General features: G+C 37.9%; 1 protein-coding gene across 16 annotated transcripts in view; it reads right to left on the bottom strand.

Moving 5' to 3' along the window:
- MAPK10 (mitogen-activated protein kinase 10) overlaps positions 1-26,696 on the bottom strand; it is a 183,504-nt gene that overhangs the window by 94,292 nt on the left and 62,516 nt on the right. For 14 of the 16 annotated variants that reach the window (XR_012042719.1, XR_012042720.1, XR_012042718.1 and 11 more), the window contains one exon: positions 6,029-6,100. The exons of 1 other annotated variant lie outside the window; for it this stretch is intronic. Coding sequence is in view for 9 of the 15 variants with exons in the window: in XM_072862916.1 (XP_072719017.1) it covers positions 6,029-6,100 (72 nt within the window). In the remaining 6 variants the exon portion in view is untranslated. Of the gene's footprint in view, positions 1-6,001; positions 6,101-26,696 lie in introns of all 16 variants that reach the window. One more of the 16 variants, XM_072862922.1, reaches the window with a different exon arrangement.

Genomic DNA, 26,696 nt, shown 5'->3' with positions numbered 1-26,696 from the left:
TAATTTGCTTTGTTCACTCTATTTTAAAACATCTTATTAAAACAACTTATTAGATAGAGTAAAATATTCATAAGTGCTGGTTGGGGGTTTTTTGTTTAAACACACTGTCCTTGTTTAACCTCTTCTGAGATACCAAAAACCCAGCAGCTTCAGAACTGGGTCTTACCTAGTTCTGATTACACAAGAAGCAGCAGGACTACCTTCTGTTTCCTTTTCATCACTATCTACTCAAAACACAAAACAAAGCACTATTTACATATTCTTCACTTGTCCTCCACATGTTCAGTGAGCTTTAACTACTTTTAATTGCTCTTTCCTACAGGCACAATATTGTTGTATTTCATTTGTAACTGTGGTATCACGTGTTGCTCAGAAGTCACTGTGACCCAAAGGTGTCTGCTTCGTTCCAGGCCAGACTCCTAAGAGATGAGCAATATGTGAGTATCTGCACAACAAAACAACTAGTTCAAAATGATTCCTCATTCCCCCGATGCCTGAAGAATTCAACACTGACACACAGGTAATATCCAACCCTGGACATTGTACCAAAGAAGGTAAGGACAAGAAGACTGATCAAGAAACACTGAGAGAAAAGATTCCTTGAGAGTGGGGTTTCTTTATGGACAGGAACTTAATCAGTGATCCAAATGGAAAACATAGCCAAAAATACAGGAAAGAAAGATTTAAGAGTAGGTGAGAAAGCTACAGTAAAGACGTTTGGAAACATCTCACTCAGGCACAGCTCCAGAGATAGGAAGCTAGCAAAGACTCACTGTGGAACTGTGTCCAAAACAGAGGAAAGCAATGGCAGCAGCCACATCGAACTCGCAGGAGAAATAGGAAGAGAGGAAACACTGCGGTTTGTATTAATCAGTTTGTTCTGAGGCCCTAGATTTGAAAAAGAAGCAATAACATGGGAAAAAGCAAGATACAATTAAGATTAAGAAAGAGAAATTGGATCACTAAAAGTTGGCCAAAACATCACAACACTAAGAAATGAAAAGTACACTCGATTTATCAACAGTAGTGAAGGGAATATAGAAGCACAGTGTGTTAAGAGCATAGGAGAACCAAGATGGGATTAACTGCTTCTCTGTATTTATTGCATATATTGATAATACAGTATATTTCAAATGGTTTACACTTCTCAGGAAACTGGAATTACACTGAAATACTGGGTATTGTTTAAGAAGCTTTCTTCTAGTATGCAAGCAGGGCAGCAAGAACACCAACTACACAAAATGCTATACCCCAATGCACATGATGGCTTCTTTTAAAAAGAAGGGTAAAGAAGAAGCACGTAACAACTATACAGATGAAGTATTCAAAAAATTAAATTTCTCAATATAATTATATAGTTACAGTATTTGCTGTGAACACAAGAGCTAATGAAAAGATTCTCCTTTTATAAGTAAAGACTATAAGGAGCTGAATAATTTAATCACACCTTTTGTTAGAAATAGACACGTCTTGATACTATGAAGTATCATTTTAGTCCTAGAAATCTAAGATATAGGTCACTGCTCATTGATGCCTTATGAATACCAATTAATCTCCCATTGGACAGAAGGCATAATTATAGGGCATTCTGCATCAAGACAGTTTCTTTAATGGTCAAAGTAGTAACTCCATCCAATCTGATTAAAGCGTTAGTTGTAATTAAACTGATCTATCGAAGTTAGGATAAAATCTAAAAACAGACCAGGTGAATCAATCAATCAATGGAGAGCAATGCAATTAATAAAGCTGGTCTTTTCTGTGTGTAAAATAAAAAGTTTTCTAAAATCATGTGATTTTTAAATGGTTATTGATGCAATATTGCATCTAGGAAGTCTATACATGTTTTGTTCCAGACAGGTAAGCATGCCGTGGAAATAAAGCAAGTTAGCAGAATACGGGGGGGGGGGAAGATATCTAGAAAGAAATTAAAGCTTTTAAAATCTTTCTGGTTTGGGTTTTTTTAAAAGCACGAATTGAGTAGAAGTTTGCAAAAAGACCCTCAACATGCAAACTAAAATTTCATTCTAAGGTTTTCTTCCAGTGGCATCAGTACAGCACCAATTCCAATTTCAGTACGCAAAAACGCTGACGTGAAATGGTTTAAATGGGCAATAAAGACTACTGATGATGCCGTACCAAAGAACTAGCATGTGAATTTACATTCCTGATTCACATTTCTTAACGTGCATGGCCAGGTCCCCAATACTTCATCTCAGTAATCCCATGTCCTGCTTTTCTGTTAAAAAAATTAATTGTTGCAGCACTACGGAAATAGTGTGACATACAAATTCTAATAATAAAGATGTGTTTTTCAAAGACAAGAAAATTCAGGACTACTGTTCCAAGTAAAAAATTTGTAGAAGTGTATTCTAAATAAAGGTATCCTATGCGGCTACGGTTTAGAAAACTTGAAAATTCTGACAGGCTATACATATCTTAATGTTGATTAGAAAAAAAAATTGAAAAATTAAATGAAGGAAAATGTGGATGAAGCAGTCGGGTATCCTTTAGACATTGTGAGCTATTATTTAGCACTTAAACTTTAATGTCCTGTTCTACTCAGAATATACTACTTTGCATTACGCTGTACTTCAATAAGAATGTATAGGGTCCTACAGATAAAACATGTTGGTGATATCAGCCTTACAAAAGTCTAACGAAATTCTATAAGCCTAAAAAAGAAATCTTCTTGTTCTACCTTTCTATTAAGCTAGAAAAGCAGATGTCCTTTTCCTCAGCCTTAAAAAAGATGGCTGTTTCAGAACATGATTTGGTTAGCAATGCACAGTAATGCCAGACTTAGGTTTTTTTATACTGGGGGGGGGTCACACATGACACGGGGGGGACGGGACGACCAGGGGAAGGCATATTTACCCCACTTATGCTACTGAGTATTTCTCAGGAAGGGCTTTTCTTTTTTCCTTAAGTTGGAAATCCTTAAGATTCTATTCCTGCTGAATTAGCATTTAATCATATAAAGCTAGTATACTCAATGACATAAGCTCTGTGTCAAGAGGAACAGCCTATAATTAGGTATATGTCACTTTCTTTCATAGCACATAAAGCTATGCCTTTTAGGCCATGAGAGAGAAATTGCCACAAAATATTTATTACAAGAAAAATATGTCCACAGTAGTAACAATCATTGGAGTACTCTTCAGTATTGTACCTTTATAAAAGACACTACAGCACAATTCTGTATTTTGTAGGAAGTCTGCAGTGATGCACAAATTCCGAATGGAAGCAGGACTTCTATTCTACATGGTAAACACAAGTCACAAAATTGCAATAATCCATTAGATAAATTGTATATTCTAGTACACCATCACTAGAGGCTCTCATCTTAACAGGTCAACAGGGCAGGATCAAACTATACCACACTGACTTTTTCTGATATCTGTTGCATGCTTATATAGTAGAAACAGTTTTTGCATTTGTGAACCACATGAAAAAATTACTGAGTTGAATTATGTTTACTGGAAACTACATTTTTGTGGTCTGTTGTCTAAATACTGCTGGGATCCTTGTCAGTTGTAGACACTTCAAGATTTGAGTGGCAGTGTCTACCTCTTGCTGATGATAACCATTCTGCTGTCACATCATCACCTTTTGTTAACAGTAGTACCTGAACCTCTTAGATTTACTGATTCAGCTGATAGAATTTTCCCAAAGGTACAAACGAACTTTACACTTAGAGCAGAAGAATTACTAGTAAATCTCAGGGCATTTGATTTCCACATTAGCATTATGAATAAGCATGGAATAAACAATATTACTACCTGGAAACTGTTGAATAGTCTCTAAATAAAGATCTACATGTTTGGACCAAGTATTACCAGGATACAGATATAACCCACATCCTGCCCTATGCAATACAAATGAACAGCATCCATGACAGCTAAGGTCTTAATGCAACAAAACACTTAATTTAGAGACTGTTCTTGTTCTTAAAGCTAACTATGTGCTTAACTGTTATTTGGATCAGGGCCTATCTTTATGGAGAGAATAAATTAACATGAAGCCTGAACCAGCTTTTATTCTCAGGAGAATAAATCTGAAGATCTGAAGACCTTGAAAAGGTATTTGTGCAATAAGTGCTTGAAGGATAGAATCCTGTTTCCTGCGGTGTCAGGATAGTATCTCTTATATGTATTTATTGGATGACTCCTCTTTGGGTACCTGCTGTAGGTGTTAAACATGAAACAGTCTCATTCAGTGATAAAAATTAATCAAAAATGCTGTTGATTTCATCATATATACTTTAACAAAAACATTGTAAATACGTTTGATTCTTTATGTGCCTCTGAACACTTTTTATTAAGTCAGGGTAACAGCAAAAGAATAATTACAGTGGCACATTTCCACTAAATCAAGAACCCGGAGTGCAGTGACAGAAAGCACTGGCTATACATCGTCACGCACTGATTGATGCCAAGACTAAAGGAGCACTGAACGTAAAAGGAAGTGATTAAAAGTACCTTTCCTCTGCACGTGTAAAACAGAAATGTTTCTGTACAGCTCTGCTTTGGACTAAGTAAAAGGGAGAGTAAAGTTGGCAAGCAGAGCTATGCAAAAAACTGTATTCTGCACAGTGAAAGTAACTTTTTCATCAATAATGTCTTTTTTGTACAATCTGAAGGAAAACCCTTTTTTGCAATTTTTGCAAATTTTTTTTTTTTTTTTGCAAGCGAACTCTCAAAAAATTACAAAAATATTGTTTGACAAAATCCTTTCTTCTCTCAAAAACAGTGGAAGAATTAAGCCAGTTAGATAAACATATACACATGAATAACAGGAGATAAAAAGACAGAAAAGACAGTTAAACAGATTATCAAACTGAATAGCCAAGATCCATCCTAGAGCTGATGATTTACTAAGTGCAAAGCCAACCTTCTCAGAAGAACAAATATTTAGTACTCCTGAGTTAAAAAACACAAAACAAACCTCCCAACACCTGTCACTGTTTTGTGTTAAATGCTTACATACAAGTAATAGCCCCCTTTTTTTTTTTAGAATTGTACTTTTACTTACTTGGAGCCCATAAGTAATATAAAGGGAAAAAAACAGTGTTTACCACAACTCCATTTCTAAGAATGCAGCATTGTTCTCACCCCTCAAAAAATGAAAAATGTCCCTCATGTCCCTCCAGCTACTTAGATTACTGGTGTCCCGTCTCACCAAAAAGCTTATGAAGAGACAGAATTCAAACACAAAACACAGTTCAGAAGTGAGTAAAAAAGTCCTCTTTCATTCACGATGGAAAAACATGCACACAGATTTGTGACACATATATATGTTAACTAACTTAATCTAACCAAGAGAACCAAAACCTGGACAAATCAATACACTTTTTCCTTTGTATCACAAAGTTAGCCTCGTAGACTTCCAAGCATTGTGACAAAACAATTTCAAGGGTAATTTAGAAGGACAGAATTGGCTATAGTGCAGTCTCATGACTCCAGAATCTGCACAGCACGTGGTGTTCAACTGGAGACAAGACGAACCCCACAATTTTAATTACCCTCCCTTCACTTCTAGTAAAGGTACACTAAGGCACAGAAAACTGTAGTCACAGGCTACAGTGTAGAAGGCTCTGTCTCACAAAAACAGAGGGTAAGATAAAATAGTTTTAATTTGCATATTTATGTGAAAGCATCCTTGTACGTACATTTAAGTTGTTTGATTTAACATTAAGTTTATTGGAAGTACAGCCAACATTTTTTCGGTTTGCAAACTGTTTGCTATTATTTTTACCTAAAAAAAAAATCTCAGAACACTAACCGACATTTTAGCAAAACAAAATTAAAAATCATGAAGAGCAAACTACAAAATAAACTTCAAAATAAATAGAAAAGTAATTTTTGTGATGCATTCTTCTATTTTTTTATATTTACTCTCATTCTTATAACCAGTTACTCGCAGTAAGATGCTGCAATTCACTTCTACTTTTTCTTTTATTATGGCATGAACTGCAAAAATGAAGTACAAGCATTTACTGTACCTTGTTTTACCTGTAAGGAACACAGACCTGACAAAAGGCAATCTTCACATCCAGAGTAGGTTCACCACAATAATACAAGAAATGGCGGCTCATAAATACCTGCAATTAAAGAAAAGTAAACATAGAAATATTGTATGTCTGCTGATGTGCAAGTACAACGCAGCTCTATCTACATTTGGATTATAAAACCAACCTGACTTGCTACCTAGCTCATGAACAACAAAAATCAGTTAGAACATTGAACTGTAAATAGGCTCTAAATTCTTTCCGATGCTTATCAAGGTTATGGCCTCAAATATGACTTGGTTACATCTGCAAAGTTTTACGGTAACTGATGCCATTACCTCAAAGTTTATCATGTCACTTGTATATTCCTACATCAACAAAAATAAAAATCAGGTCAATAACGTTCTAAACAATCTGGGAACAGGAGACAGTTGTTATTATTATGGGGAGGAAAAAAACAAGTCCTAAGTTGTCAATTATTGGGAAAGTTATAGAAATGGAAAGACTAATTACGTCACTGTATAAATTCATGGCACAACCACTTTATGAATATTACATGTAGTTCTGGTTCTCATCTTAACATCTTACAGCTAGAAAAGTTACAGAAAAGGGCAGTAAGAAGGGTCCAAAGCGCATACAGATTCCTTACATGAAAGAACTGCACAGACTGAGAATTTTTTTTTTTTTTAGCCTAGAACAGAGCTGTCTGAGTTAGAGATATGCTGGAGATCCATAAAATGAGTGGCGTACTGAAAAGCAAAAAGGAAAACACTCTTTCCTGTTTTTAAAATAAAAGAAGTATGTGGCATCAAATTAAGTTATCAAACAACAGATGCAGAATCAGCAATAGGAGAGAATTCTTCATACACTGTTTCCTCAGACTGTGAAACTCCGTGCTTCACGTTGCTGTGGATGTCATAAGTCAACATTAAGTCCTAGTATGATTAGGCAAATTCACATAAAGAGGAATCTGCTGAAGGCTATTAACCTCAAAAATATCACCTCTAACTCAAGACAATCCTGAGTCACAGTCTGCCACTATATGCTCACCCTATTTTTAGATTCTTTCACAGGCATCTGATACTGGCCAAGGGAGCCATACAATAGAATAGACAGGCCTCCTTGTGTACCCTACTACAGCTGTTTTAACTTAATTCCATAGTACCACATTCAGCTCTGACTAACCAATCCTTTCCTAGCTGCATTCTAGCATGGGACATCAATGAAAAAAAACCACAATAATGCTATCGGGCTGAAATAGGTAGCTATGTCACAAGACTTTGGAGCAAATTGACGTTTCTGCATGACTCCACTTCAAAAAAACCCAAAACTTTTAACAGTACAATTAAAAAACCAGCAACTTCTACATAAAAAGAGGTAAATAATATAGAACTTCATGTTTTTCTTTTAAATATAAGCTCATTGCAAAGACTTAAAAACCAAAAAACCGCAACCATCACTCCATTAAGATACAGCCATGATTCTGAAACACTATCTGCCTCCTTACAGCACTTGTCTCCAATAGGAACAATTAACTAACTTCAGGTGTAAATGCCACTAAATAAGACAAGACTTAATTTGGAGTAACTTCATCTCACACAAACTGATGAGGACTTAAGAAACTACAAGAAAGTACTCACCAGTACCTGCCAAATTGAATGCATGATGTGCTCCCACACGTTTAATTTTTAATGAATGAATGAATAATCCTGTTATGAAAGCAAGTGTATGACCTTTTCTGCATCACGTTACAGTGTCTGAGATTGCTGCCTCATTGCCCAGTGAGTCATTACCAGAGCCTCACATTCCACAGAGGTTTTATATTAAAACAAGAAGGAGAAAGAAAGATATAAAAAAAGCTTTTAACATTAGTCGTATTGCCAGTGATTCTGGAAAGCCAGCAGATAATTACACTCTCATGCTGCAGATATATACACTATGAAATCCTAATGGCTGGATGCATTATATTGCTATAATAATCAATGACTGAAATGTCATTAGTCATAACACACCACATTCAAGACAGACTCTAATAGCGGAAAGTGAAGAAAGGAAGGGAAGGGAATTGGGGAAATTTGGTTCCTCACTGAATTTGCTGTGAGGGTCTACTGAAAGACACGTTTTGTATTATATATGCATTACTAGTCATACACAGCTCCTCAGCTTTCCACAGAAGTGACTGTAACTGTTAATAGTCACCCTGGGCAGAGCAATAGAATGGTGAATTTTATGAACTGGAATACATTTTACAATTTATTATGTTGTCCTTGTATGTAGTTACTGCATATAAAATAATAGAAGTATGGTATGTTTTAATGGCCTGGATTAATACTCATATACCTCTGTACATGAGATATATCAAATGAATCACTAGAGAGATGAGATCCTCCAATTGTACACCAGGAATGAGAATACCTTTCTGTAGCGCAGAGGTCTGTAAGACTGTATAACCAGGGCAAAACAGATTTGAGTTCATGTTTTATGTAGTGCGCATCTTCATATATTGAATTCATACAAGATTCCCTTCAGTGCCCTGTAAGTAATTGCACATGTATGTAATTCCTTCATGCAGAAAATACATTCACACTCAACTGCGTAAATACCCTTGATCGTACCTCCTCTGGTGCTAGCTGACACCGCATCACTAGAGACATTGAAGGAGTGTCGGTGTAAAGCGAATAAAGAACTGGCCTGATGCTGAGATAATTGTGTTACAACATAAAGCAGTTATAAAACAAGGAGCTACTGACAAACGGCCTCACTCACGAGGGATCTGAGCTTTAGGTGAGAGTCTAACCACCCAATATTTCTTTACCCTACTTCTGACGCTTTATCTTTTCAACCTTGAGCAAAATCACCAGGGTGGGGAAAACTGGGAGAACGGAACAGTGCTGATACAACAAAACACCTTGTAATTACCCAGGCTGGCATCCAGCTGGGAAGCCAGAGATCGCAGTAGCATCACAGGGAGAAAACCTGTCTATGAAACACCAACACCACAATTGGATCTCAAATTTTCATAAGGATCAAGGCATCTCTATGCCAGAACCCGTAAAAACATTCAAGTCTCAGCAGCAAATACATTATCTTCTTTGAGGCAAGACAAAACTAGGAGGCACTAAAATAGGAGGAGGAAAGTAGACATGAAGGCAAGAGTAAGAAAATCCTGAAAATCCTCTGAGCTGTCCAGTGGCACAGCCCACAAGTGAACTGCTGCCTGGGACTGTGAAGACACCACTGACGCTTGGCCTCTACCTGGCCTGCTGCTTCGCCATCCTCTTCTTCACTCCACTCCTCCTCCCTTATCAACAGCTCCTCTTCCAAACAGAACATGGGCTAATGACATGCCCCAACTTCAGGCATGAACTTCCCCTTCCCCTCAGTATTGCTACCAAATCTGTCTTTTCTGGAGAAGGACTGTTTATTTTTAATAATGCTTATCTTTCTCTCCAGGGGTCAGGAGGATTACCTCATTATTATTCAAACAGCTCTCTGAAGACTGAAAGGATTAAATCAATACTACTAGTATAATTACTGAGAGCAGAGAGGAAACCATGCAATGACAGTAGACAAAGCAGACTAGAAAACCAATAGTAACTGTAGTTCTCAAATATAGCCTCCCGCAATAAATCTTTCTGCTCATCCTTGAATTCTTTCCTCACTCTCAAAGCTATACAATGTTGGTACCCAGTGAATGTCTGGGCAATTTGGCAACCAGTCTTTTGGCCTAGGCAGCCTTGTTTTCCTTCCCTGACTGCACTATTGTTCACATAATTGGCTTCTGGATCATGAATGGAGAGCCTGTGGTTGCCTTAGGCCCAATAGATGGAAACTTGGAGCCTGAGGGGCCTGAACAGTTGCTGTACTGGTCTGAAGAGAGTCTCAGCACTTGCATCCACCATGTTGCCTCTAAGCTGCTTCTCTAGCTGACACTTAACAAGCTCTCTTGTCTGGAGAAAGCATCACAGTCACTTTCTTTTCAGAAAATATCTCCATAATGGTTTTTTATCCCTGCGTCTCCTAATCAACAGGCACATCCTTCATGCCCAATGGATGTTGTCTTGGCCTGTCAAAGTATATTTAAAGCTTTTTTGTGACAATTCGGAAGACAAGCGTGGAGTCTCAGTAAAGTTCCGTATAACTTTTTAATTCAGAGAGACGAAGGAGCCAGCTGCTCTGCTGCGATACTGCTTTCTTCATCACAGCCTGAACAGGCAGGACTCTTCACCTCACCCCACAGCAAAATCATCTATGTCTAATACACCAATCCAGGGTTGAAACAAGGTTCTTTATGAGAAAAGCTGCAGCAGCTGTTTGACATGTATCTAAACCAATGTTGCCGCAGTTGAAATGAATCAAGTCCCAAACTAGCCCTGGTGCTGTTCTCACCACCTCCCACACTCCTGAGGCTGTATTGAAAGGTATTTACATGTCCTACAACAAAACAAATTGGAAACAAATCCTTCAAATCCTAATTTAAAACATAACCCTATGTGAAAAAAAAAATTAAAAAGTACAAGTTCCAATTTAAACAGAAATCAAATGGCAGCTGAAGATATCATAGGCAGAACTACTTCTATCTAAAACATCACTAGATTTAAACCTGGCACAGTACGGCTGCAAACTGGAAGGTTTTAACAGAATCACACAACATCCCTCAATAATATGCTATAATCTATTCCCAGTCCCATCAAGTGTGATAATCTCAATAATAAGCAGAAACGATGTATATTCATGTCAAGAGCCAAGTCCAGCATTTCTGCTTGTTTGATATTACCATCCAAATACATCACATGTGCAAAACAGGTACAGTGAATGTGCTCCCATTCTTCACAGGCATGTAGTTCTATACTTGTGCTACAAAAGGCTAATTAAAGTATTTATTGCTGCCTCATTGTATTTCATTCATGAACAGAAAGATTCAGAGCATGAAAAAAATTAATGAAATAGCACAATCATTTAAAGTTATTTAAAAAAAAAAAATCTTGTCCTACTTCAGTGAGAGGGGGCAATTTATCAATTCAGCTGTCACTTAAAAACCTTCTTGAAAAACATTAATGTTCAAAGATTAACATTTATGAATTATTAATGCTTCCTGTTTTGAAAAATGTGTTTGACTCATTTCATGCATTTCCAGTACTAGAATTCCTCACTACTTCTTCTGAAAATATATACTCTCATCACAGTAGTTTATCAGTTCTCTAAAGATTTGAGTAATGCTCTCAATCCTGTAACTATTTTTCCTTTACTGAAATTTGGCTATTCTGCTCTGTATAAACAACAAAGACAACAGTAAAGAACTTACAAAATATTGTCAGTATACTGCATCTTTCCATTTTGTATCTTTGTATCCTGAATGTATGAAATAATGGAGACCTGACCAAAGTCACATAGTGTGAGAGAGAGTACCGGAGAGCATGGTAATTTCTGATCCCCAGGCTCCTACAGAGTTTCATACGTGGGCTCTGTCTTCTTTAACATGCTGCATCAAGAAAGAAGGGCTGCAATTTTCCTGAATTTTTCATATAATTGCTGCCAGTTATGATTGGGATATACGTGTCCAAATATCCTATCAAATTGGTCTTCAAAGACCAGACTTTCAGGCTTATCAGCAATTTTTATAGAACTTAATTTTTTTTCCACATCTAAGTTAGAGCACTGCAACAACAGGGCATTTTCAGTATCAGCTTCAATGAGACCCACTGCTTGGCAAGAAGCTTCAAGACCTGACAGAGGATAAATATGAACTGAAACTTGCAAGTGGATTAATAATACACAAGGAGAGTGCTTCTACTGAGAAAGAGTGTTTTTCTGTTGTGTCTATGCTCTCATTTTAATTATTATTGGAATAACTGGGGAAAGCAATGGTGTGAACAGGGTAATTATTAAGGTTAAATCCCAGCAGAAACAGATCATTTTCCATTGGGATGAGAAGTGATGGCATGTAAAAATTCACAAGAATCATGCAAGCAGCTCTACAACTGAACTGCTGGAAGATAAAAGAGAGTGGTAAAGAAATAATTTAGAAATAGCACTGAAAAGGCTTTTGGAGGAAATACATATAAAAGGAAAAAGCGCATACAAACTCAAAAGATAGCGGACTGATAACCAGGTTTTCCTAATGATCACAGCTCACATGCAGAAGACAAAAAGAAATGAGCTCCAAGTCTGGCCATGCTACCAGCTTCCCATGTATTCTCAAGTCAATTATTATGAGTCAGATTTCCACACTTAACAATACCTGGTGTAAAAGCCCAAGTTATAACAGTCCAAGATATCACATATCTAAGTAATACTTACTTTTACAAACAGGTACTATCAAAGAAAGAACCTCCTCCTGTGAGGTGCTGCAGCAGGTTAATTACTCAAAGTTTGTGATGATCTTGTCATAATGTCTCATACCAACTTTTAATTTGTAGCTGAATATCTTCATTCTCTGATGCAAATTCAAAGAGAAAATAAAATCTAGCCACTTCCTAGAGGCATTAAACTAGACTTTGATGTTGGAAGCAGCTCTGAATTTGCACAGGATGAATTTGCACAGTGGTAAGTGTGCAAGACCATGGCTACTATTGTCACCAAAAAATGAAGAAAACCCAGTTAGAAAGAGCTGAGCATAGTAAAATACTTACTACTTGCCTACCATAAGATAATAACCTTTACCACAATGGTAAAAGCAAGATTCCACACACACACCCCCTTCATTTTTTCTATTCTGGTACTTGGGTTTACTCTACTTTCTCTTTCGGGGGGGGTGGGAGGGGGAGGACGGACAGGACACACAAAAAATTGAGGTAACCATCTCAGCACAGCTGAACGAAAAATTCTGCCCTCTCAGAAATTTGTTTTCCTCTATTAAAAAAAGAAAAAATAAATCAATAAAAAGCTGTTCCTTAGATAAATGTCAGTGGTAAAACTGCCTGAAGCTATGTAAAGAATCACTTCAAAACTATTTTTAATACACTCCCAAGTCAGAGCACAACCTCCAAACCTAATTCAAATTTAGTTAAATTTGCCTTCAACACAGATGGCCCTGGCACTGTATGACTGGTGAAAATGACATATATTCTATAGAATACATAGAAAAAAATACTCAATTACTGTCTGCATCAAGTGGTATCAATAAAATTAATAGATTTGACTAAATTATATATTCTAAGCTCTAACAGCTTGGAATTAATTTCTAATACATTGAACTGTATGTTATTGGATCTCATTCTTAATATGCTGCTCTGTTATGCAAGTTAACCACCCCATTAACGAAGGGTGCATGTAAAAAGAATGAATATCCTAGTCAAAAGCAAAACTCTAACTTCGGGAGCAATGTATGAAAGGCCAGTGCACTTAGATCCAGATGTAAATCCTGTTTCAGGGTACCTTCATACACTATGGTAAACAACAATTTCTGTGACAGTTTCATTCAATTTAGAGGAAAAATTTATGGTTTTGTTGACTTAAGGGGAACAAATTATGTAAACAAAATAATATTTAGCCATGCTTTTACTTATTCGATAAAAATATTACACTCTATCAATGCTCATCTTTCCTATATCAAAGTTAGTTTGATGGAGATACAAAAAGCTGTTTAGGACTATGGAATAACTTGCTTAACTGAAACTTCCATCTTTATCATCATAACTTTAAAAGAACTGTATAATTAGCCACTGAACCGAGTTGGCCAATTTACACCTCACAGTTATTCAGGAACAGAATCGCAGAATCACTCACATTGGAAGGGACCTTGGAAAATCTATTATCCAACCTCTCTGCTCAAAGCAAGGACAGCTGCTTCAGTTGTTTGCAAAGTCAGGATGTTCAATCCCTGCCTTGGTTTGTATTTATATATTAATACAGTAGCTACACAACTAAAAATACTGTTACTCAAAAAAATGTAAGAGGCTTAGTTCTGGATTACAAGCCTGTGGCCGTCAGCAGATTAGTCTGTAAATTCTGCAGCTACAAAACAGCTTATTTCTCAAACAACTAAAATCCAGATTCCTTCCCTTCTGAAAAGCTTTTCCCCTCCTAAGCTTTAATATTTGTAAATTTTAATTATTCCCATAACAAAAACACTACTAGAACTACTCATCTCAGGGATGCAAGCAGGATTTATTGCAAAATCACTGCAAACTGTTAATATTAAATGGCAGTTGCATCTTGTTTAAGAAAACACAGAAAATATTTTGATACTTTTCTGGGTTGTGTTGATTAAAACTCTAAATGTATAAGAAAAAATTCTTAATGGAGTAAGAAGAGGCCCTGTGTTTCTGATGATCAATAATTAAATCTAATATGATGCGAGACTGGAAAGAACAGCTTGTCTGCTGCCGGACTATATCCATTTACCTACGCTGCTGCTGTTTAGAACATATGTCATGCTAGTTACAACTTCTTGCATAACACACGATCTGCAAAAAACTTCACTTACTATATTTAGTAGCTAGATCAAAAATCAAACAGAAATAAAACTATCTGTTACTACAAGGAATAATAATGACAACTATATATCCAGCGAATACAATTAAAGTTCTAGGGTGTGACAAAGCAATGAGAGAACTATTTAAAGAAAGCGTATCTACTGTTGCTGAGTGGTGTTGCTGCAAGTCATTTGTTTTCCCATAAGCAAAACTAGAAATACAGTAGGTGATTAACGCAAAGATACAGAATTGTGAAGGGTATTGTTAGCTACCTGTTATACAGATGACTGCAAAGTAGCACGTTAGAAAAAAATTTACAGTTTTGTGAACTCAGACTGGACAGGTAAGGAGTGATTAAAACCAAGTCATGTTCCTGTTAGGTTCCTGTATACAAGTAAAACAAGGAACAGCACGTTAAAACGCAAAGGTTAACTGTCACAAGAAAGTAATTTTATTTTTTTGTTTTCTTTGTTCTGTAGCATTGGGACAAAGTGACTTTGATAAAGTCAGAGGGTGGGAATTTCAAAGATGGTAAGTAGAAACACTTATTCATGTACCACTTATTTTTAGACCAAGGAACTGATTTATTGTTGCAGAAAGTGCACCAAGGACAGGAATCTAATACAGGAATTTGAGCCCTACATGAAAAGCAAGGCTATCCAGGTTTATAATAGCTAATGGTTACAGCAAATAAGATGTTCTGGTTTTTTACTTCAATTAGGGTCCTCCTATTTGAGGCCTACTGTGCAGGTAATGTCCTATACGGTTATTTACAGAATATTCTACTTACCTGTGAATCTTCTGTGAGAGACCATGAGAAGCACATACAAACAGGACAGCCAGAGCACTCCCATGTTCTGGCTTTGCTGCAACAGAAACTTTGCATGTCTGTTTTATGAACTACAGCAGCCTTTCCAAGCCTCTGCCATTTCAGGAGATGTATTTAGAATCTCTCTCTGTTTCAAGGTTCTTCCATTTTTAATAGGCTGTCACAGATTAAATAAAGGAACAGGGAACAAGAGATAATGGGGAGGAGCGTGGACTTTCTTGAATCCCATGGCCAGTCTCCATTAACCTGGGATGCTGGCTCACTTCAAATATTACCCCACAAAACACTGACCCCCGCAGAGGGCTCAGCAGTTTATTTCAATGGGCAGGGACTTCGGAGAGCTGGGATGTAGCACACTCAGAATTGTGCATGAAAATAATCCTAGCCTTGGTTCTTTTCCCAAGTGTGAAATAGCCAGCAGGAATCATATGTGCCAAATTTAATCTACTTTCCTGTGCAAGTGGCACAAAACAACTCAGATGAAGTTAAAACAGGAACACTGGAAAAAGATAACTCTGCTGCAAAATACCTTCCTGTAGTTGTTATCTTTTTGTAGTAAATAAAAACAGTACAGCATGAAAGACTGCATTTTCAGGGGCCATCATGTTCTCCTCTACTTGCAATTGCAGAATTATTTTTCTAGTTACATTTCCCAGTTTCACTTTCTGAAAGGAAATTGTTCTCTCTCTCTGAGTTTTCATCACCATCAGATCATCACATCATATCCTTGGAGATACACAACAGAATATGGAGAGAGCATAAAGACACCTTTGGTCTTACTTTGCTGAGTGGCAAAAGGTTCAATGATTTGAGGGACTTGGGGATTAACCTTTTACATCAGACACTATCTATTCAGAAAAGTGTCTCATCCATTCCAAATGGAAAATTTTAAATGCAATTTTTCATAAGCCATTCATTAAAATAACCGAAGAGAGAAAGTGATTCATGAAGGCGAACTAATACGGCAACATGAAAGTTTCTACAGCACTGAAATGGAAGGTAGCATATCAAGATTCCAGTAACAATGTAAAAATTGTTCTTCACATCACTGCGAACTAAGCTGAAGGTGTAAGGGCAGAGATGCCCTCTTAGCATGCTCCTTTTAACAAAAGAAGAGCTTCTCCTAGTGCTTTGGTAAGAAAAAAAGAAGCCAAAGAGGCAAACTGGGCCATTTTCTAGACAAACCGTTTGGGAAAAGAGAAAATGGAAAGCAAAACAGGCTGTTTCATAATTTCTCCTTCCTCATCGCCACCAAGACACAGAGACACTAGCTCACACATCTTTCTGACTGCAGGGAAAGGCTCCCTGTTATGGGTAAACACCAATTTGGAATTGATTCTGCCAGGCAGAGGCACACAGCACCAGCACACAGGCACACACACCAGCATGGGCACCCCCACAGTTACAGAGAAACGCTGTAAATACATTAAGGCAGAGATACAGTGCAGATATTGTAGCCAAACAGGCTTCTCCTATTCTCAGGTAGCTGTCGAAAGTTTTCAGAAATACTTGACTCTACTGAGGAACCAGGGAGTTCAGAGACAGGAAATAAAAGGCTTGCAAAATCTACAGAAACACACAAGGTCAAACCCCTCATATGAAATCAAGATTTTCACTGGTACTGAATATAATTCAAATGTGAAATGACATCAAGAACCGTATTCTTTCTTGTAGCCCAGCTCCCCTCAGACCTGGGCAAAGGGGTGAACAGCAACAAACATGGGTGTCTGATCCAGTAAGCCAAGGGGGCTAAGGACAGTACAGGAGCAAGTTTAATTTACCTGGGTACACCACATGGATTGAGGACTCCTCTCCTCTCCACAAAACACTGCCATTAATAAAGTATGGTATAACCTAGCAAGAACAAGCTGAGCATCCTCGAGAAAGTCTTTGCCACCAGAAGAACTCCGTGGTGAGTAATGCCAGGAAGCAAGAGAGAGAGAAAGACTAAAGAATAACTTAAATGACAAACCTTTGTATTACTTTGAAAGAGTTTGGACTGGAAGATCCAGGATGGGTACCACAAAGTGATACATTACCATGATCAGGGTAAACATGTATTTTATATTAGTTACTTTTACTAAAGAATTTAAGTAGTACAAGAACACAACCTTATCCTACTTTTGACTGCCTAAATGTAAGTGCAAGAGAAATTCTCAAGCTCTTCCATTTAGCACCTTCTTATGTATTTTTCCAAAAATGCTGCAAACCATAGCTTGCTCTTCTCATGTTTTTGGCTCCTTCTTCAGCTGTGACTCAGTTACCAGAGCTTCCCCACAGCTAGAACACCTTCTGACGTCCACAGCGTGTGGTGGTGCCCCCCACCTCGCGTAAGCAGTAACCACCGGGGGGGGTGTTTGTCCTGATGGCTGCATCCAGCTTATGCGGGACTTTGGGGGTGGATGGCAACAAAGTAGCCACGGACTGTCTGGAGTAGTGACCCAAACCTCTTCCTGGTATGCAAATATGACTATGAGTCAATCATCTCACTCCCACAAATAGTGAGCAGCCCAAGAGCCTTTTGAGCTCTCCTGCGCGGCAGCTGGCTGCATGGCAGGATCTCCCCTTGAGTAGGGACACCTCTCAAGGTTACTCCTCAAGGTTGAGAGATTCCTTGCCGCAACAGTTCCTCAGTAAGTGACTAACAGCATGCTAAACTTTGAAATCTCAGCTAAGTGATATAAAGGATTGATTGCACATATATAATCCTTTAGACATAAATCGTTGACCAAGTCTGGGACTAGGACTGGATCCAGCCACACCTAGACTCCTCTCTGAGAAGGAGCTTAGAAAGCAAGGGGGTCCTTTCTTAACCTCCTGACTCAATGGGAGGGTTTCCCTGGCAGTTTCGTCCTGTCCTCTCTGCGGTAAATAATCACGTGTACCTTGCCATCAAATCTTGTTAAACCACTGTCGCATTTACCATTGAACCTTGTTAACTCACTGTTTTATATCAATAAAGTATATTTTTGCTTCTCTCTTATGAGTGAAGTGCACTCTCACACCATCCACAACATAGTGCCAAGCTTTCTTTAGGCTCAACAAAATAGCAAGGTAAATACTCTTTATTTTGTCCAGCCCTTCACACTCGATTAATTCTACTCCCTATAAATAATTAACCCATTTGCCTAATACTCATCCCAGTTAGACTAGAAACTTAGAGAGTATAAACACTATACATTTTGTAAAGCTTCATACACACATGCCATCAGATCAGTATAACATAGCAGGAATAATAATCACACCCCTTACATGTGTGCATAATGCATATGATCATCTAAAGAAGAGAAAGCTCTTAAGGGAGACATAAACCTACATGCCTTTTTTGTTTTAGGAAAATCTCAGCGATTTAACATGTGCCCAAGGCATAAATGCTTCCTAGAGCTCCCCATGGGGACAGTGCAGCTTCACATGAGCCTCATTGGAGGCCTGTGCTCATAAACCATAACACAGCCCTCGCACAATTCCACTGGAGCACTGGCATTCACCATCCTAAACTAGAAATGTAAACATGAATGAAAAATGTAGAACTTGGTCATATGCCAGGGCTCTAGAGTTTTAAATTAAGGTTTCAGGGTTTTAACGTGTTTTTCAGGTGGCAGCCTTTATTGAGGGCTCAACAGGGGATCGTTTTCTGTTTCTGAAACATGTGTTGGGCAGTAAAGTCACAATCGCACTTAGCTCTTTTCTTGCAGCAGGCAAGGAATATATACCAGAAGAAAGCAATTGCCATTTGAATGAGCAACAGACCAGCAAACGTAAGGTCTTGTGGATTCACTTCCTAGTGCTTTTACACTTTTCAAATGTAAACCCTTCCTGAACTAGACAGAAGCTAGCAGCACCTTGCCTAATTTTACTCTTATTCAGTTCCTATATTCTAGACTTCTCGACAGGTATGAATATTATGAAAAACACATGAAAAATAAATATATAAAAAATATATGAATACTTTTCTTAAACACTAGCAGACAAACGTCTCAAACCTGATGGACTGTGACTCTTTCTAATATGCTGAAGTTCCCACACTACTAATAGAGCCATTGGAACTGCATTTTCCAAACTGTGGTATATCCAACACTTTAAAAAAATATTCCTAAACTAGAAAGAAAACCTTAACAGTCAAAATTTCAAGCAAAAAAGCCTAAAAAAAAAAAAATCTTGCTTAGAGTACAGGAAAACACAGATGAATTGAAATATTTAGTCTTCGATCGATTTTCTCTAATTTCCTCCCCCCCAGCCAAATGTTTCTGTTCTGTTAAAAACACTTTTTGTGATGAAAAATCTTCTACCAACATTTTCTTCAACCACCTGTAGTTAATAATATCTCCTAAATGTATTTCTGAGTCTAAATCCTCAAAGTTCAAAAAAATACATGCTCACGTGTAGCCAGCTTCGAAGAAAACCTGATCCTCTGCTGGAGAGGTCTGTGAGGTGCTTGTGCCATTTGAGAGTTGCCAGTCTGGTCACAGCCTTTCACTCCGAAGCTACGCTGTCTAGGAGAAAGAGCTTAGGATCTCACAAGCTAAAATATTAAATCAGCATTGCCAAACATATTTTAGACACTGTTGTGTATATCCCTTTAAAAAAAGGTAGCCATTTACAAGATAATTGGAAATACATTAGAAAAAGAATACAGCAACATTTCCACCATGGCAAAATGGACAGGACAAAACTGACCAGTTGACAGGCTGCGGCTTGATCACCATCTTGTAAGCGCTACAATAATATGCCTCCTGTTCCCAAGGTCAAGTGTAGTATTTTTGCTCAAGTTATACAAAAACAGTTTACCAAACTGGGGCAGGGGGAGAGGAAATCCATATTAACTTTTTATCCACAGAACAACACAAGTCCACATGAATACTTTTAAGATCTTTTCAGTCCCAAGGTGAACAAAAGGTGTGAGTTCATAAATTCCTCAAACTCTTTCCCGTAGTCTATGAATAAAATAATTATTTTTCTTCTTAGAAAGGCAATAAATATCATGGCTGTTTTTCTGAAAAAGAGACTGGTGTTTCAGACAATTTTAGGAAAGTGTCCAGCCAGTGAGAAAAAGACAGAAACTATTAGAAACAGGAAAAGACATACGATATGCCAGAAAAGGGGCAGTTTCTAGGTCACTTCTTAAAATGCAATAATCGCTTCCAAAAGAAACTATCTGAAGAGAAAACTAATTGAAGAAATACTGAAACATTAATTAAGAAAGAAACTAAGGAGAACTTCCAGAAATGACTGTTCCCAATTTATAATGGACATGAATACAATAAACAGTGAATGAAGTTTAAAGTTCCAGGTAACTAATAAGAGCATCCATCGCTGACAGCTGCCTTTATTGCTACTAATTACACAGACCTGACAGCCGAGATGTTGTCAACACTACCACTAATGTGCACCAATCCTAATTCATTCATATTTATAATATTCTTGCCATTTCCCCCCTCGTTTTACCCTCATCTTGTCATTTACCCTCATATTGGGTTATTTCTACACTGCAATCCAGCTAGGAAGTGCCAATAGCAACCTTTCAGTACCTATCTGGAAAATACCATGGGCTAGTAGCTCAACCTATTAATACTTTTTGTAAATATTCAGGAAAAAATTTCATGTATAAATACCTGGTCAGTTGGCCTGCACAAAGCTCTATGCTGTTGTCCCTAATTTGCCACTGGAATTTGAAATAGATAGTTTAAAGCCAGTTAAAGTATGCTTCCTCTGAAGCAACTGTCTACTATGTGTATTACACCAGCTACTGTGGTGGCCCAGCTGGCAGTCTGTGACCCCAGTCTTGTCCACTGGCTGCTTACACTGAGGTACCTACCTTTCTCTGAGGCAAGTGGCTGCTGCTGCCATGACGACAGAGGTGGAGTAAGATGTATTCTTTTGTGCCTGCACATAGACCATTGCTATTACTCCCTTGATAGAGCATTTTAAGACAGACTGCCTCTTTTTCTGTTCCTATTTCCAGAAGGTTAGGAAATTCCATGATTTCTTGTTCTCTTGAACCTCACAAAGGCCCCATGTCCAGAACACAAGCATAAGCAGACAGCTCTGCTGTCTACTTTTCAATGCCAAGCTGAAAAAATGTACTGAAGGAAACTAATTTCCTGTATCATAAATAAGTTTGAGCCCTGCTTCCTAAACAAGAGCAGATGTCCAAAGAATCAGATATGACTGTCCCTAAGTATTTTCCGATATAATTTCCACCTCCCATAGAAGCTGCATATAAGACAAATCAACTTAAATCCAACTGACCCAACATCAATTGAAAGGAATTATCCCACTGTGAGACAGCTGATTGATTCCTCTTCTCCATTTCAAAGTGGCACCATGAGCTACTGCAACATGCAATGAATGTCATGAAGCTGCTCCACAAAAAAATGACTCACTGGCCATGAAAAACACCTGAATTTAGATGAGAAATTTGCTTCACATGGTTTCCAGCCTCCTATAGACTACAGATAAGAGCATACTTTCCACACCCTTTGCAATAATGTGCATAGTTCATCTATTTCCTAGGTAATTGACTGTTTACTGCTTTCAGTAATAAGTTTCAGTAATCAGTTCAGTGATACTCCACAGGGAGGAAACCTGATGATAAAAACCCCCACCTTTTCAACTTCCCCTTCCCCCTCAAAAAGTACAGTAGGCTAAGCAAAAGTAGGAGCTAGGTGTTTTACAAATACAGATTTACAACACTCCTCAAGAGCTCTTCCACACACATTTGACAGATAATAAAACCAAGGCACCAGCAAAATAAATGACATGTCCACTCAGTCAGGAATAGTGGCCTGGGTGCCTGGTTTTAATCCACCTACTGAAAGCATTACTGAAAGCTAATATAAATAGGATGAGTAAAATTCCTAAACAAAACAGAAGTTAAGTGAAACCCATCCTTCTGTCAGGTGCCCCAGAAACAAAGGAACAAAATCGGATTTTGCTTGCATAGCCAAGTGCTTTCCTTTTTTGTATTTTATTTCTGAATCCAAACATTCTGGAGTGTAGAAATGAGCAGCTGAATAAATGAATATATTTATCTGTGACATCTAGGGGGTTTTTGGGTTTTTTTGCTTTTTGGGGGTTTTGTTTGTTTGTTTGTTTTACTTTCTAACTTTTTTTTCCTAGGACATGTTTCTGGGTTTTAGTGTGAAATCAAATGGATGCATGAATAATAACAGACTCCGTATTCTTTTGAGTGGCAGGGAGTTTTTGGCCAGTTGGGCTGGCCAGAAATTTGTGAATGATGGTGGGAAATACAAAAAGGAACATGACATTCCTGAAGCACAATGAGCCTTTAAAGCACTTGTAAGTGTGGCTATAAAAGGAACCTCCCCCCCTTACCTCTCTGCATCACTACAAACACCTTTTATTCAGCCATTCCGTGTCTCCCCTGATCCTCTTTGTCCTCAATACTCTGTTCTCCAGGGCATGGCAAAGAGGAAGGCTTAGATTTTGTGTTATTTAAGTACCTACAACTACCAATATACAAGCTGTAGCCTTAAAAACAAACAAAAGATAAAATCTTACACCAGATCCTGACCTCACAAGAAGTATTTTATAATACTGGAATTTTTTTAAAATTTTATTTTAAACCTAGATAGCCCATCAGCTTAAATAACAATTTTCCAGACTGCATTGTTTACCAAATCAGTTGCTACTTTCACAAGTTGTTTTGTTTGTTTTCTTTCCTTTGTTTTTTGTTTTTGTTTGACGTCTGGAGATTTTGTTTTGGTTTTAGTTGGGACTAATAGTAAAAAGGTCTTTTGCTTTTTTTGCCCTGAGCTGACCACCACTAACAATTCTGATTAAAAGTAGAGTTCTAAGAGTTCTAACTCTATGCCACAGGTTTCTAAAATGGTAATAACACATACACTGAAGAAAAATTTCACTTTTATTAGAGCCCAACTGCATTATCACTAGATCTGTAATGTAATACTGTTTCACGATATTTACAACAACAAATAAGAGCCAGCCACACTGATTACCATAAGACGCTTGAAATCTGGCTAACCATCACTGCTGTTTTCTTGTTCCAAACTTTGTCTTCAGCTGCCATTTGTTCTTACCTAACAAACCCTTATGTGACTTGTACAAGTGCGGTTTTCACCTTTCCTGCATTACAATAGAGCATACCTGAAAGATGCCACATTGAACCACTGCAATTCCGGTGAAGGCTACCTGTAGGTGCCTGCTAATGCACCATAAGCTGGACAGACTGAGACAGCTCTTGTCCTGCAGCGTCTCAGGGTAAACTCTGTCATCTTTGTAGACATTGCCAAGCACTATACCAATCATTGCCATGCAGGCTGACAGTTTTAGCTTGTTTTCCTACTGGAATAAAGCTTCTCTGTTCATCCTTCAACTTTAAATAACTTTTGAAAGTGTAATTAATCAGGAGGTAGAAATACAGAGAAAACCAAGTTTTAGTAGTTTAAGTGTTCATGAATTAATTTGAGTGAGTTTACAGACATTTTGTTCTCTAGGATGTTTAATGAGTCCAACCAATTCACTGCAGTAGACAACTGGCAAGACACAATGTTATAAAAACATTCCATCCCTAATTTACACACAATAGGTTCAAACTGAAGACAAGCATTTTTATACCTTTATTGATTTTCCATAAATATATATAGATATGTGCAGTAATACAACATAAATAAAATGATTCAGACACTTTCCCAAACTGAAACTCAATCAGCAGAAATGCCACGTATTGACCACAACAGAATAGCAGGAAAAATGTTGTCCTGTTCTCCTTCTCATGACTCTAGCCTGTTTCTCTAACTTACAGGGCTGTTTCTCTACAATAAAAAAAAGCATCAGAATTAATCCTCAGTGCCTTTACTTTGCTCACATAGGGCCTAGTACCCCATGAGACATAAATTAAATGAAACACATTCTCTGAAATAACAAGAGTCATTTCAGCAGATTACCGTGAGTTGCAATGTACTAGATTGATCCTACCTCAGTCCTATCCAAAAACTGTGTCTGATTTCAGTTCCATCTCACAATCTCTCAGGCTTTCTAATTTACAGCAACATCTTATCTGCATGTAGCATGTCCTTGTAATTTACAGCTGGAGCTACTATCTTTGAAAAAAAGAAGATTCAGGGAACAGTGTAACATTCTGACCATGTCATTTTACACCTCAAGAAACAATGAAAAATTACAAACTGAATGGAACAGGCTTGGCAGACCAGATAGTGAAATATATATGTGTTTGTGAATGCCATTATTTCGGTATCCAACATAGCATATTGGAGATGTTCCTGGGCTGAACTGTACTATTTATCCTCAGATGTAAAGCATAAGGAATTTGCACACATTCAGCACATTTAAAAATATTCTGAGATGTGTGTGGTGAGAATTTCAGTGTTCTGTCTTGTACCTAAACTATGTAAATAATGACTTCCTTGGAAATTTAAGCCCTGTACATCTAGCTAACAGAGACTATGGTCTCAGAGAGGAGGACTATTTTTGTTTTATATTAAGCACATACGTCCTACCAGAAATGTACAAGAAATTACTTCAGGGGAGGCATAGAGCCTGCATGCTTCAGCCTAGATCCTCCCTCCATTAGCCATAAACTGTCAACTCCACCATTTCAGTGACTCTTGTTGCCTGTTGGTTTGCTGCTGGAGCTGTTAGAGAACCCTGATACTGAGCGATGTTTCACTAGACACAAAGTGAAACGGGAACTGTGCTGGTTTTGGCTGGGGTAGAGTTAATTTTCTTTATAGTAGCTAGTATGGGGCTATGTTTTGGATTTGTGCTGAAAACAGTGTTGGTAACACACTGATGTTTTAGTTGTTGCTGCACTAGTCAAGGACTTTTCAGCTTCCCATGCTCTGCCAGGTGCAGAAGAAGCTGGGAGGGGACACAGCCAGGATAGTTGATCCAAACTGACCAAAGGGCTATTCCATACCATATGACGTCATGCTCAGTATATAAAGCTGGAGAAGAAGGAAGGAAGAGGGGGACGTTTGGAGTGATGGCATTTGTCTTCCCAAGTAACCATTACGCATCATGGAGCCCTGCTTTCCTGGAGATGGCTGAACACCTGCCTGCCCATGGGAAGCAGTGAATGAATTCCTTGCTTTGCTTTGCTTGTGTGTGTGGCTTTTGCTTTACCTATTAAACTGTTTTTATCTCAACCCATGAGTTTTCTCACTTTCACTCTTCTGATTCTCTCCCCCATGCCACTGGGGGGGAGTGAGCGAGCGGCTGTGTGGTGCTTAGTTGCTGGCTGGGGTTAAACCACGACAGGAACAAAGCCTTTTTCTTGTACTCATCTAGACAGAACAGGAACCTCTTAATAAGCACACATTGAGTCTGTCTTGCACTTTGGGCTGCCATCAACTCTTCTATGACACAGATTCACGGGAAGTTGTGTCACTTCTCTAACCTCCTGTAGAGGGGTACGAACAGACCTGAATGTTACTATGAAGTGCTGCTTCCAACAAAATTAATTCCTGGTACAGGCTTTGCACCAGTGTTCCCAGGCTGACCTGGGAGTGATGTCAGGCAGAACAGCTGGAACAGCATTAACACCTCCTTCTCCAGCATCACCCAAGCATCGTTTAATGGCAGATCATCTTAAAATTACATACTGGGGACCCAAGAATGGAAATGTCTCATTTAATCCTATTTCCCGTGCATTCGCTTAAGATGCAGACAACACTTAGAGCTCCAGTAGGGCCAGTACCTAGGAAGCTAAGTTTACCCGGTCACATTATATCATGAACTTAATTGGCTATGTTTATCAAACAAAACAAAACAAAACAAAAACAAAACAAAAAGCCAACAAACCAAGTTAAAACAAGAAAACCACTCACCAAATGTAAAACAAAGAAAAAAAATAGAAGTAGGCTACATAAGATACAAGAATGCTTTGTGGTTTTCTGCAGCTGTTCTCAGCATTGCTTAGCAAATGAATTTAATACAGAATGTCATTCAGAACTATCTTTTGTCTTTGTTAGTGTTTTAGCACATTATCATGATTAATAATTGTTATCATATTAATGTACAGGCACTTAAAGATGAACTAAGAACAGTGACATTGTACTGGGTACTGCTAACTCACCTTTTACATTATCATTTACACTATTATTATATTCTATTTATATTATAATACTACATATCCATGCTACACAGAGAAGAATATTACAAGTGTATTGAGATCTTGATTTTGCAAAAATTTAAATATGAGCCAAAAATTTAAATATGAGCCATGGTAAAACATGTTTACCACAGAGGTAAACATGTGCGTAAGGCTTTGCGTAGGATCCACAACTGCACAGTCATGCTCACGGAAGGAAAGTAATACTGGAATTAGATTTAGAGGCGAAACTTCACAGTAAGCTAAATAGGTCAGGTCTACAGAATACAGCCTACCTCACCCACATGCTGTCCAGGCATAGAGCTATCATGCAAAACGTCATATTCATTC

Source organism: Ciconia boyciana, chromosome 5 (assembly GCF_034638445.1).
Source record: "Ciconia boyciana chromosome 5, ASM3463844v1, whole genome shotgun sequence".
In the NCBI taxonomy this organism is placed as follows: domain Eukaryota; kingdom Metazoa; phylum Chordata; class Aves; order Ciconiiformes; family Ciconiidae; genus Ciconia; species Ciconia boyciana.
Note: the sequence above shows the minus strand (reverse complement) of the source record. Positions and strands in the feature narration are given on the sequence as shown.